The sequence below is a fragment of the Spodoptera frugiperda genome, chromosome 14 (genome assembly GCF_023101765.2).
Source record: "Spodoptera frugiperda isolate SF20-4 chromosome 14, AGI-APGP_CSIRO_Sfru_2.0, whole genome shotgun sequence".
In the NCBI taxonomy this organism is placed as follows: Eukaryota; Metazoa; Arthropoda; class Insecta; order Lepidoptera; family Noctuidae; genus Spodoptera; species Spodoptera frugiperda.
Genome location: NC_064225.1, coordinates 4664456 through 4678700, shown reverse-complemented (window position 1 = coordinate 4678700; position 14245 = coordinate 4664456). Strand labels below are relative to the sequence as shown.

The following is a 14245-nucleotide window of genomic DNA, read 5'->3' as shown; positions in this document are numbered from 1 at the left end:
TATATTTAAGAACTAAAACTAGTACATACTTAGTACATCTTTAGTGTGTGAGAGCCATGCTTCGGCACGAATGGGCCGGCTCGACCGGAGTGATATGGCCTCACAGAAAAGCGACTTGAAAAATGCTTGCGTTGTGTTATGTTGTGTTAGTGAGGTTACCGTAGGCCCAATTTCCCCATTTCAATCTTCCCAATCCCCGATTCCCCAACCACCCTTAAATTCCTAACTCCCAAAAGGTCGGCAACGTACTTTATACGCTACACTTGTAGGTACAAAACCTTCATATTCATACATCTAAAACTATACAACCAGAGGCAATTGTGTGCAAAAATGTATGTCAAAATGAATATCATTATAAATTAAAATCGTTTCTACCATTTTTATTCTCAAATTAAAAAACGTACAGAACCCTTTCACGCCAAACATTAAACTATTCTTCGTTGGAAGTCATTTTACTTGATTCCGTGCAAACTTTTATGAACGCCTTGCCTCAGTATTGATTTATTTTCTTTTTTTTTCGCTTCCCCTATTGAACGAAGTTCGGCAAGTCAGTGTGGCGTGCTGTGCTGTGTATGGTGGAGCGAATACCATTTTATTTTGTTTGCGAACACTGTATAAGTAAATTGGTAGTTTCGTTGCCGGTTCTGGAAAATTTTATAAGGTAAGGTGAGGTATTTGAATTTCTAGGTTCATATAATTTCATTTCGCAGTCGTTGCACGATTGAATGCATATTTCATTTCATAAAAGACGCCACGTAGTTTATAATAAATCTTTGTTCAATTCAGTGATCACTAGAGTAATTTGTATCTAGTTGGCCATCACTGTCTTCTCGGTCAATTGACTGTAAATGCCACTGCTGACCATGCATTTAAAGAGAGAGCAAATCTATCGCCAATTGCAGACACCATACTTCGGTAGAGATAATTGTAATTGTCTACATTTATTGCATGTGGTAGCTTGCAACTTGCAACCATTCAACGAACGAGCAACGGGATAATCCTAACACGTGCACCTGCCTACGTAGTCTGTGTTGACGGAGGTTAGCAAAACATATTACATTTAAAAGTTTTATGTCGTAGCCCAATAGAACTCTTAATGTCTCTTTTATTTTGTCAGAATTTAGGACGAATTCAGTAAAGTAAATTCACCGTGCGAACTGGAAACTATCGTTTTCTTCTCCTCTAATAATATGTTACGGGATCCAAGACAGTCATTCATGTCTCTGGGATGCGCCGGTCTTCAGTGTTCCGGTGTTTTCATGGTTATATTAACTGTAGATCCTGGGTTACAGGGGTTGCAGCGGTTTTGGGAGACTATGGCGAGCTTGTCCCATCAAAAATAAGACCAACAGAACTCTCAATGTCCCTTTAAATTTTCTCAGAATTTAAGACGAAAGTGAGTAAAATAAATTGTCATTAGCAACAACGGCCTTTTAAGAAGTGTTTCCTCGAAATAAAGATTTTCCAATTAATTATGTGCTTTATAATTATTGTTAAACGAATCATAATTGCAAAGCTGATTACAGATTCAATTTAAATCTTTTAGTCATTTTCTGTTCGTGTTCGTATCATTATCATTTTTTCATTTATAATGGCTTGAAGTTTCATCAAGGTTGTATCAGAAAACAAGTATAGAAAACAGAAACGTAATACAATAACATGTAGGCTCAAAATCGAATGGTAAAGGTGTCAAGGTCGAACTAAAGTGTGTCAGTCAACAAACATGATGAATCAACGTGCCCTAGCTTAGTATCCAATCAAAACATTTTAATCAATCTATCAATCATCGAGCACGCGTTGGTAACTATGATTGTTGTGCAATGTGCAGCTTATTAGAGTGGTGTGCTATTGGATAATGATGTAGAACACATGACTTTAACAGCCTGTAAGTTACCACTGCAGACCAAAGGCCGTACGGAGAAGGTTTGAGCACTAATCACCACGTTTGCTCAATGCGGGTTGGTAATTTTAAACTTATAATTGGAAATTATAAGGCCAGGTTACTAAAATCAGCTAAAAAGCCTATATATCTAAAATCAAAACATCGACAACGTCCCCCCATCGATAAAATTAAAACCCATCCCTACATCAGTACAGAAACTTTGGCATAGAGTAAGCAAACAGCGAGAATAGTTCCAACAATGATACCCTTATTTAATCAGACGCACCTGCTTGTCTTGTAAACGGTAAGTAGTATAGATAGGGTAATTGGACAAACATTTTCCTATTGTTTTGGGTAGAGGTGGTAATTGAATCTTATGGTATTCTTGGGTAATTCGGTGATTGTTATGGTGAGAATGGAATTTGCTGATGGTGGGATCAAAGTGCTTGTATGTAGTTATAGTTTGCATGATGTCGTAATATAACTCGAGTTAGAAAAATCTTTTGTCATATTGATATATGCATTGTAATGGAAAAAAACAGTATGAGGAAATGTTTTTTTTTATATTTTCTTATGTTTTTTATCATGGTTTCTTTGGTAAATTGGTTCATTGGCTTATTCCCAATTGATATTTACTTGTAATTTTCATACTAATACTGGCGACCCACCCTAGTTTCGCATGGGTGCAATGGTATTATGCATGTATTATACGTATAAACCTTCCTTTCGAATCACTGTATCTACTAAAAAATAAACCGCATCAAAATCAGTTGCGTAGTTTTAAAGATTTAAGCATACAAAGACACATAGGGACAGAGAAAGCAACTTTGTTTTATACTATGTAGTGATAATAGCCAGAGTTTTCATAGCTTCAAATCCTAGGATGAAGGATATAGGATACAAGGAAGGCAAAAGAGGCCACCTAAAAAGGTTTTGTTTAAAACAAGGCTTCATGCTCGTTTTTTTAATCATTCCATAAAAATCTGAGCAAAAGTCACATTGTCACTTTGACTATGTCATTTGAATTTGTCAATAAATGACATAAATAAGTAGGTTATATTTTAGGTTAGATTAATCTATTTATTGGTTTAGTTTCTTTATATTATTGAGCTAAATATTTCATGTCAATACTAGGAAAAATCTGGTAACGTTAGGTTATAAATTTTATGGAAGAATATAAATAAAAAGTAAAAGTGAATTCTTAAAATTTATTTAAAACGGGTTGGTCTAGTTTTTCGTGTGTTGGTCTAGACTTTTTGAAGATAAGTGTAAGTTGCTTATTATTCTATGTTACTATTTTTCTGATGTACGTTTTAAATTAGTACTCATTAACTTTAAAATAAAATTAGGTGCAAAATATAGCACTGATAAAACATGACTTAGCACGTTTGTTAGCTATGTGACCGTTTTCACTGATATTAAGCTCTGTAGCTGTATGAGGTAGATATGCAGCTCCAGTATGCAATGTATCAATACTAGGGAAGCCATCCATAGCACGCATCTTTCCACATAAAAAACATAGCTTAGCTTATTCCATTTCCACCAGTGCTCAGCTATGTGTACCAATGAATATGATCGGTGGAAGCCAAACGCATCCACAGCAATCTAGCATAGCACATCTCTGGCGGAAAAGCACCCTCATGGGCGTGTTGTTAAAGAGACCGATGACCAGGTAGACATAATACGCCAATGACACAAATGTTGAAACCCATTTTAATTAATTTAAAGGTATAATTATTTCAAAGGTGTATTTTATTTCAGCTAAACAATCATGGCGGTCAAAAACGACGCAGAAACATTAGAGAAAATGAAACTTCTAGAAGAAAGGATAAAGGCTCCGTCCATATGGGGCCGGGTTCCTTGTGGGATCAGGTTTGAAGACCTTCAGGATAGAAGATATGATGACGCTGTACGATTACTGAAGAAACACTATTTGTCTGAAGAGGTGAAGTAGTAATATTTATAGCATACTAGCAAATTGGACGAACTCTGTCTCGCCACAATGATTTTCCCTATTTTTCTGCTTTTTTCTTGATTTTTTCTGATTTTTTTTGCTATAGCAATAATTCCTTTATTTAAGACAACACAAGTTCAGTTTGTTAGTAACAATACATATTATAAACTATGTTAGTAAATACATACACTACACAATATTTACAACTTTAAAATACCTAAAACAAAACATAAAAATATAAAAAATAACTTAAATCTCGAAAAAAATAATTCTCTTTGGAGTCGCGTTAGTGGTTCTGGTGCTCAAAAGACAGGCAGCATTGCCATTTCTTACTCATTGGATTAGTCATCTTCTAAATTAGGAAAGACAATGAGTTCTTTAAAACTCTTTTATGTTTGTTGATTGGGTATGAATTAAACACCCATTTATGGCAGTTATATCGTGAATTTCATGTGAAAGAAAGCCTATTATGAATGAACCAATCATGTCTTATTAAATATCTGTTAATTTCAATCCAATCCAAGGCATTTTGCTCTATAACATCGCTTGAGACTATTCGATAATCAAGGTACACAACTAATAATATATAATTCCTTAGAATTTCAGCATTTTGATAAACATGGTTCAATACTACGCACTATAAGAGCTGTCACTCCTCATTAGTTTTCAGTTGTCGCTTAATTACATTTAGCTGTTCAATCGACTTCGTACCAAACTAGAATTGATAATTGTGTCAGGTGTCAAATAATCTTATGGAGTTTCTTGCTCGTTCTTCGAAGCTACTCTTTGGAACGAGCGCCTAGCTAATGTGCTTCATTAAGGATTAGGTGAAATAAATGCTTTGACTTTTAAGAGAAAATTTTCACTTTTTCCATTGAAACAGAGATAACATAGATATCATGGAATTAAAATTGAATGAACGAATTTCCCAATAAAATATTTTTTTCTATGATACACAAGGTGCTACGCCGTAGCTCTGTGCTACGAAAACGTAGTCATGTTTTTGTCATGCATGGTTGAATTTTTGAAGAAATAATTTTAAAAACGTACCGGTAACATCGGGTTAAGTAAGTAAGTAGTTAAGTATTTTGTTTCTAGCAGTGCTTAGAAAAATATATGGCCAACTACTTGGCCATGGTTTACCCAAAAAAAAAAAAAATGTTTTGTTCAAAGAATGTGGCAATCGGTTCGCAGCTGACAATTTAATTAAAGGCTAAAAACAAAAAAGATGAATCACCCCTTCGGAAATCTTAATTTACTTAATTAAAGCTTTGAGCAGACGCCACTAGGAATGGGAGGCGGCAATTTTATAGCTATTCTGTTAAAATTGATATTTTGTTAGAACTACCTTAATTAGAGTTGTTATTTAATTTTATTATTTGTCTGCCTCCTTGGTTAATTTGTGAGGAAAGTACTATTGAGAATTTTTCGATTCTTAGACAAAAATGGTTTTACTTTGCAACATATACCTACCATTTCATATGTCATTTGCCTGTGATGATGTCATTTGGCTTTAGTATAGTCCAAATAAAAAATCTTTAATTCAGGCGCCAGGTGGAAATTATTTCTTTTAAATCTAGAGAGTTTACAATAAACTATTTTCCTCCAAACTATTTTCACTCCACAGGATTGTCTCTTGTGTCGTGGGTGCATTTACAAACATACAAGTTCCCAAAAATACTCCCAGACCCGAAACAACAATCTGTGGATCACACAACAAGGAGCTCCGTGCGGGAATTTAACCCGCTACACGTTGCACGGTAGCCAGTTGCCCAGCCACCGCATCTACCATGCAGTCTAATTAATACAATATTACTATTATTAAACCAAATTACAAATTCAATGAGCAGCAATTTTTTAAGTCGGTTAAATGAGATGAATTGACGTGATCACAGTAAGATCCCGCTTACAATAGGACCACGTAACTCGTTCAAAAAATGATTGAAAAATACTTTAGAGATTTCTTTAATAAACCTCGCTTTAAACTTTATTAAATAAGCCTGTATACATTTTTATTTCTATGTCCAATTTCAACAATTCGCTTGGAGAATATTTTTTTATTTGATTAAAATACTTTTCGAATTAGACTATGTTGTTGTTGAAATTAAAAGTATTTTGCGAAGAAAATGTTTTAGAGTCTTAATCTTTATTTAATTTACTTTGGACTAATACTGTCTCAAATTTGTACGAGATTAAGACGAATAAATGCCAGTGGAATGCATTTAGGGCGTTGAACTTTGCGACTAGGGTCTTGTTTAATAGAAAATGTAACTTAAGTGAGTGACAATACAGTTGAAATTACAATGATAACGAAAGTGTCTGCATAGTTATTAGATCTCTATATTCTTGACATGTTGTACATAATGTGTATTTTAGTGGAATTTATGTCAAGTTGTAGAATTAATATTGCCAAAAAATCTCGGCACTGCCATTTCTTTCGTCTCCTTTTTTTGCCTTCTTGGGCTCATAACACCCTCTCGTATCGTACGCAACGGGTTTTAGTTTGTCTTGTATAGAAACTCATACAACTGCGTCCATTGATCCGCATCGTACGGACCTCATCATTAGCAATACCTACATGCGTTGCGTACTGATGACGTCATATGGAATGCGTACGATGTGGTCCTATGGAAGTTTCCTTTTAATAGACCACACAGTGCATTTAACACAGTTCCCATAGAAGCAAGATTCGAAAGTCGAAATTGAAGGATTTTAAACTCTTTCCCATGTTATGAACAATCAAAATCGTTTGACAGCCACTAACAATTACTCCTTTATTTGCAGATTACATACAGATCTGTGAAAATAGTAGATGATAAAGAGGGGACGGATGAGTTTGTACATAATGTCAGGATTTGGATGAAAGACAAGATGTCCATCGCTGCTGTTAAAGAAGGAACTGATAAACTGGTTGGAGTACTTATTATGAGGATTCAGGAGAAAAGTAAGTTATACGTTGTACATGTTCAAACATAGGTAATGCTTTTTCTGTAAAGTCAGAGCGTTATGTTTCAACAATCACCTCAAGTGCCATAGGGATGATGCCTGATCCGGAGCTGTGGACTACCTAGCGGGTTTACCGGGGCTTAGTAGGAACGGGGTGGTTTTTAGTCATGAGTCTGACACTCGTTCTCGCCTCGTCCAAGGCAGGTGAAGTCATTGGATAATATTTCCTCCATAAAAAAGTGCCTTAAGATTTCTCAATCGATCGTTTCAGTTTTCTTAGTATGTATAGTTTAATTTATATCTAGACTTGCTTAACACTTAACGAGTTGAATTCATCAAGTTGGTAAGGATAAGCCCATTATATACAACGGTCACAATATCTACTGCTATCTGAGAATTTCCAAAGAAGCTGTTACTCTGTTAGTATTTTACTTCACCTCTTATATTTGTGCCTATTATATTTGTTCTTTGATTTCAATAGTGCCTGTAACCTTTTCTACACAACCAGACAGTCGTACATATAATTCTCCTTACATTCTTACAGTAAGATCTTCTAAAAAATTACTATTCACTGAATAGTGTCGTCTATTCCGAATCTATTTGCGTATCAATCGGAACGAATCGAACTCGTTTCGGTTCGAACCGATGGCAGTAACATTAGGGGGCAGATTCTTTGAATGCTTCGAGCCTAAATTTTTACTGCATCCGTAAAAAGAATTCCCGATTCAGCTACAGGGGTCTTTGTTTGGTACAAGTTTTGAGAAAGGTAATTTAAATTTATTGGGCTTTAAGATGCTAGGTAACAAAAATCTTTTGAAGGCATATTCTGCGCTAGAGCCGGTCTCTTTTGGCATTTAATATGACCAGGAGCTGCGGACTGCCTAGCAGGTTACCGGGGCTTCGGCTCGAAAAGCAAGAATAGGAACGGGGTGGTTTTTAGCAAGTAAGAGTCTGACACTCCCTCTTTCCTTCCCTAAGGCAGGAGAAGTCAACGACTGATTTTCACACCTCAAAAAAAAAAAATTTGAATAAATAGAAAGATCAGCTGTATTGTGAAATAATCTTGTTCCTGCATATTTCATCGTGACAGTGAAGAATTCCAATAGTGAATTCCAGAACAGTTTTTGGGTACAAAATTTCGACTCTGGAAGTTTAAACATCACCCTGTCCTTCCCGTAATTGGAATTATTTGTGGATAACTTGCTCTTTCTGGAATGAAACAATATTTTTTTTATTTATGGGACTAAAAACTCGAATATCAAAAATCCTGAACCTCTTTTTTCAACAAAACACTAATTTTATTTTGGGAGTATCACCAAACGCTACCTTCTATCCCTCAAACCCTGTTTCTTGTACGTAAATTGGATTCCAAGTAGTAGATACGGGTAGGTCTATATTAGGGGCGATGATGCTATCAAGGCAAATACAGAACTACTGACTACAAACTCCACGTGAGGTGATGTTACGTCCCAATGCAAAGCTATTAGCCAAACAAAATAAACAGGCAAGCAACGTTTAAATTCTGATACAGCTGAATTGGAAACTGATGGCATTTTGAGCTTGGCTTTTCTGGAATGAGACTTGTCGATTTTAGTTTAAAACATAAGTTGCTAGAGAAGGTATTAGTGAGAAGAAAGCTGGAAGGGTTAGAAGTAACACAGTTTTAGGTTTCTTATTGTAGTTAAACAATTTTTTTATCCCCATAACTAGAGGTGTACATTACGGCACGTAATGCCGCTATAGAATGTACAACCACTTTTCACCATTATTTTATTTTGTAAGTCATGTACTGGGCATAGTTCCAGACTCCGTGTTACTATTGAGAAATATTTGAACAACCGAAAAAAACTCAGCAATACTTTGCCCGAGAATCGAACCCGAGACCTCTTGTCCAGCTGTCGCACTTGCGTCATTTCTACGTATAAAACTTAAAGTAATTTTTCCGTAAGAAACTAAAAAATACGTGTCTAATATTTTAAAATAATCTACAAGATAGACATTAAAATAAATACCCTATTTTAATTGCCATGATACTAAACTTGTATTAATATGTAGTAGTTCATTAAAACGCCAAGAGATGGCGCTTAACTATCATAAGTCATCTATTTTCTTCGTACTATTTATTAATTATTTTTTTGTCATCAGCTGCCTTCTCAAGGACATTCAGCCGCGTCAAGTTAACCCACAACCCCCTGTATTCCACTGTGATGAAGTTCTACAATGAAATTGAGAAGCCAGTTTGTGTCTTCGATAGATTGGGCGTCAAGAGATACTTCAAGATTTATATTGTCGCTTTGAAGAACAGGTATAGGCATCGAGGTTCGTTAAATAACTAAAAATATCATTGTAACTGCTTTGTTTTACCAAATAGAACTGTAGCTTATAGATGATAAGAATTTGTTTCAAATAACAAGTTTGGTTATACGAATATAATGTTTGATGTTTTCTATTGCCAAAAATATGTTTCTGAGATTTCAATAAAAGTTTTTTATAGGGCAGCAAAAAACGGACAGATCACTTGATGGTAAGCAATCTTCGCTGCTTTTAGACGTCAACGGAACCCCAGAGGAGATACGAGTGCATTTTTCTTATTAATAAAACGTTGCCCACATAGAATTTTTTCCTCAGTCATGGATGCGTTTACAAATATACAATTTCACATGCACATGAGATCCAGACCTGGAACAACAATTTGTGGATCATACAAAGAGTTGTTTCGTGCGAAACCGCGACAAGTCACACGGCAGCCAGTTGGCCAGCCACCATGTCAACACTACTCTCAATTGAACGGGCGTTGCCGTCCATTTGAGAGTAGGGATTTGAGGATTGGGAATTTGGGCACTGAGCATGTCTGGAGGGTGTGCATTGGGCCTGGATTAACCTTACATACACAATTTTAATACATCCTGGTTTTAATATGATAATTTCAGGCATCGCAAAAGAGATGTTAAAAGCAGCAACGTTACTAAGTGCAAGCGCTGGTGTGGCCGGGATCTGTGGTATATTCACAACAGCGAGATTGCACACAGTCGCCCAAGAATTAGGCTTCACGAAACTGAACGAAATTTACTATGTGCGGTACCTGATTGATGGGGAGGTAAGTCTTAGTATATTTGGTGTTGTAAGCAATTTTCAGTTCTATTTTTAAACTAGTAAATATCATTTTTGTAAACGTTAGTCAAGTAGCAGTAAGGACACTTATTGCTAATCGAATATCTTGCTTTGTTGTTATATATCTTATGTCATTTTCAGTATATAATAGGAAGCTAAAATGTTCACAATATATGTCTTGCTTATTGTGCTACATCTTCTTCGTACATAGTATAAAACAAAGTCGGTTTCTTTGTCCCTATATCCCTATGTATGCTTAAATCTTTAAAACTATGCAACGGATTTTTATGCGGTTTTTAATAGATAGAGGGATTTAAAAAAGGTTTACATGTATAATACATGCATAATATATCATCATTGCACCCATGCTTGGGACGGGTCGCTAGTAGTACAAGAAGCAAAGTGTTGCTCTAACACATTACTTGATCACTATCAACTGCAAATCAATTTTTACTCTACAAATATTGTTATCATACTTCAAGTAGAATTCATAGAACAAAATCTGAATGAACACACCATGTAGATTGTATGTCACGCCGTCATTCACAGTGTACTAGTGAAAAAGCTAGTAAAGCGCAACTCGTTCCCAGTTTACAACATATGCAAGTCTTTCATCCTATTTCGGTACTTACCGCTCCTATCCGTCGTTCCAAGTGATTGGTGGGCGCCACGGTGTTTGCCCATCAGATTTTTTGCTCTGGATTTAGTATGCATCGTTGATACTGATTGATTTCAACAGGTTGTGGATAGGATAGAGAAAGTTGGTGGAAATATTCTCCCTTTTTCTTTTTGTTGGGCGTTTACTTTTAGCTGACTGGTTTGTTGGGCTTTTGGTTCAGGGCTGTAGATTTTTTTTATTGAATAAGTAGGTAAACGAGCAGACGGATTACCTGATGGTAAGCAATCGCCGCCACCCATTGACTCTTGAAACAACAAAAGCGTTACAACTGCGTTGCCGGCCTTTTGGGAGTTTCGTATCGGGGATTCGGGAGATTGGGAAGGTGAGTAATTGGGCGTCCAGTTGTTGGTTGGTTCATGTCGGTTATCTTTGAAGCCGTGGTTTCTCTTCGGTTGAGCCAGCCCATTTGTGTCGAAGTATGGTTTTCACTTAACTAAGGCTATTCTTATAAGATATACGCTTTTGCCAACACCAAAAACATAGCTCATGTTATAATTCTAAACAAAATACTAAAGATTTTCTTCTATCCACAGATTGTCTTCTGGGACACCGGGCTCGGTAACTATGGAGCAGCGATCATGGCGCTTCGTATACCAAACGTGGAAGAAGTCCAAGAGTTGCAGACTCAGCACTCGTCCAGGTTCAATATTCCTATCAAAATGGATGATGAGGAGACTGAGGAGGATAAAGCACAAACTCCCGCGCCATCTGATGCTGCAGACACTGCTACTACCAAATCTGAAGCGACGCCAAAGAAATAAATTGTTGATTGATATTTTTTGGGATTTTTCTTTCCTCTCAAGTCAAAGTCAAAGTCAAGTCAAAGCATTTATTTCAATTAATCCTAAATAAGGCACTTTTGAAACGTCAAATAGAATTGTCCGTCAGTACGTCCGTCAGTGAAGCTAGGCGCTCGTTCCAAAGTTTATGTCAATTGAAATTTAAGCACGTATGACATCATTTGATAGGTAAGATATGGATTTTAGATATTTAAAATTGTATGTATATGTTTGTCGTGGAGCGAATTAAGTTTTGATTATGAATTAGAATCATATAATAATTGGGCCTCCGGTAACCTCACTCATACAACGCAAGCGTTTCACGTCGGTTTTCTGTGAGGCCGTGGTATGACTGCAGTCGAGCTGGCGTAGTATCACTCCTATCGAGCCGGTCCATTCGTAGCTGAAGCATGGCTTTCCCACACTTAAACTCCAACAATTATACAATTAATAAATCCTACAAAATTAGGACCACTTACAACGAAACACAATAAAGCAACCAATGTAACAAATTGTGACATAACAATACCGTTCACGAAAGCTATTTAGAGCCCGCGGTACGTGTTGGCAATTAGCCCCAACAATATAGTATCATATCACTTCACTCTACATCCTCACGCGAATTTTCCCGATGTAAAAAAAAAGATATTTAACGTCAAATTACACGCCATTTTATTACATGTTACGACACGTTTACGAGACGACCTTTTATGTTTAGGTATTGGTGTAGTGAAAGCGATTGGAAGATTTTTGTGTAAAAAAGATGCATTTTTTATGGTATAAGCCGGTAAACGAGCAGGCCTATCATCGACCTGATGGTAAGCAATCGCCGTCGCCCGTGGACACCCGAAAGATCAGAGGCGTTACAACTGTATTATCAGTCTTTTAGGGGTTAGGAATTTAAGGGTTGTTGGGAAATTAGGGATTGGGCAGATTGAGAAGGGCGGTAGTTGGGTCTCCGGAAACCTCACCCACACAACGTAAGCGTTGTTTTACGTCAGTCATGTTTGGATATTTGGTTGTCAATTACGCTGAAACTACTAAACGGATTTTGATGAAGGTATACAGATCGAGTATGTGCTGACTTGGGTGATAGGAGAATATTTTTTATCCCACGGCAGCACGGGCGAAGTCGCTGGCAAAAGTTATATATAAGCTATTGTAGCAGATAAAGAGATGGCATGTAGCTATGAAGGTACATGCCATCACTTAATGGAAGATTTTGGATTGGATCTGTGGCCAGCAATAGTATTCTAGAAAACTTAAACCAAAATACAGATTGTCTCACAAAAACTATCGCATTGCATATCTTCTGCAAGGCTTGTGTACAAAGCCCTAACAATTTTATGACACGTTCATAAAACTGGTAATCGTTGGGAATGAACGGATGGACGCTACTGCCAGTCGCCATTTTGTTTGTAATGCTACAGGTGGTGCTTACAGATGTCATCAAGGAATTTGAGTTACAGAAAAATGTAAAGAGCAAATTAGAAAAGTTTTGTAATGAGTAAATGTTTTAACCTGTGTCGCTGGTGTTTGTTAGTGATGAAGGGAAATTGTGTTTTGTTTTAGAATTTTCGCAAAGTAATATTGGTGTTATTTAGGCAATTAGACCTATTATTGCGTAACGACACTGTTATGAGAACATACATATTATTATTATCTAAAATGTTTTTATTTTGTTTTAAAAACCGTTGCTCTACATTAGGATTTTCTCCTGTATCGTGAGTGTGTTTACAGACATACAAGTTCACATGCACATGATACCCAAACCCGAAACAACAATTTGTGGATCACACAAAGAGTTGTTCCGTGCGGGAATCTAACCCAGTAAACGCTGCACGGAAGCCAGTTGTCTAGCCACCGCACCATTCGTGCAGTCATATTATGACACCTCTTCTTACATATTTGTTAAACGTTTTACTTTGCAATGGTTGGTACAAAACTATCTTTGATCATGATCAAATCATTGTCACTGGAAAAATGTACTCTGAAACTGAATTAAACTTTAAACTCAACCCTCTATAAAATGTCAATTTCTGCCTATCCATTTCAAGAAAACAACCATGGTGTTTCTTTAAGTATGCTTATTGTCTCCAAACGTCTTCCTAAACAGTAAACGATCGATTTCATACCTTCCTCCTCTCGAAATAAATTCCATAATGAGCTAAAGATGTTTATCTCTGACGCCTGTCCGAACTTTGATTAAATAAGTTATTTTTTTTATTAAACTTTAAATTGTTTTGACTTTTGATTTTGTTTTCGAAATTTGTAGTAATAACACGGAGTCTGTAGAAATGTTCGGCTCTTTACATGATAATCGCAATTTGAGTTACGTAGCTGTTAAATTTGTAAGTAATATTTTTAAAAAATGCTGAAATTTTTCGATAAACAATAAAAAAGCAACTGTTATGTTGTAATAATAGTATAGACGTATTTAGTATGATAAGTTTATTGTAGTTTTTTTATGGTATAAGCCGGTAAACGAGCAGACAGATCACCTGATGGTAAGCAATCGCCGCCGCCGGTGGATACCCGAAACACCAGACGCGTTACAATTACAAGTGCGTTGCCGGCCTTTTAGGAGCTAGAAATAGTGAGGGTTGTTGGGCAATAGTGGATTGGGATGGGGGGTAACTGGGCCTCCCTTAGGTCCAATGACTTCTTCCGCCTTTGGCAACGCGAGACCCGTGTCAGACTCGGACGGACTAAAAACCACCCTGTTCGTACTCTTGCTTCTCGAGCCAGACCCCCGAGAGTCCGCACCTCCAGTTTGGTGTCAGTTCTGCTGGGCCACTACCACTACAGATGGGCATCTGTAGTGGTCTGATGGGATCTAAATAATATTTACAGGTATCTTCGCAATATGGCAATAGATAGACCATTTCTCTCCC

The 14245-nt window shown here is 36.6% G+C and overlaps 1 protein-coding gene across 2 annotated transcripts; it reads left to right on the top strand.

Moving 5' to 3' along the window:
* Window positions 1-547: 547 nt before the first annotated feature.
* LOC118279133 (uncharacterized) lies at window positions 548-11347 on the top strand. Of its 2 annotated transcripts, none has more exons than XM_050698504.1 (6): window positions 548-661; window positions 3644-3827; window positions 6621-6780; window positions 8928-9101; window positions 9713-9879; window positions 11106-11347. In XM_050698504.1, exons 2-6 carry the CDS (start codon window positions 3654-3656, stop codon window positions 11331-11333), a joined length of 903 nt encoding a protein of 300 aa, XP_050554461.1. In that variant the 5' UTR covers window positions 548-661; window positions 3644-3653; the 3' UTR covers window positions 11334-11347. The 2 variants fall into 2 exon arrangements, with proteins under 2 accessions (XP_050554461.1, XP_050554460.1); XM_050698503.1 differs by lacking the exon at window positions 548-661 and adding an exon at window positions 3049-3150.
* The last annotated feature ends 2898 nt before the right edge of the window (window positions 11348-14245 follow it).

Bases quoted from the DNA above. Each gene is read 5' to 3' on its own strand.
- LOC118279133 (XM_050698504.1), top strand. From the start codon at position 3,654: ATGGCGGTCAAAAACGACGCAGAAACATTAGAGAAAATGAAACTTCTA. The intron at 3,828-6,620 runs GTGAAGTAGTAA...CTTTATTTGCAG, and splicing joins AACACTATTTGTCTGAAGAG to ATTACATACAGATCTGTGAA. The intron at 6,781-8,927 runs GTAAGTTATACG...TTTTGTCATCAG, and splicing joins TATGAGGATTCAGGAGAAAA to CTGCCTTCTCAAGGACATTC.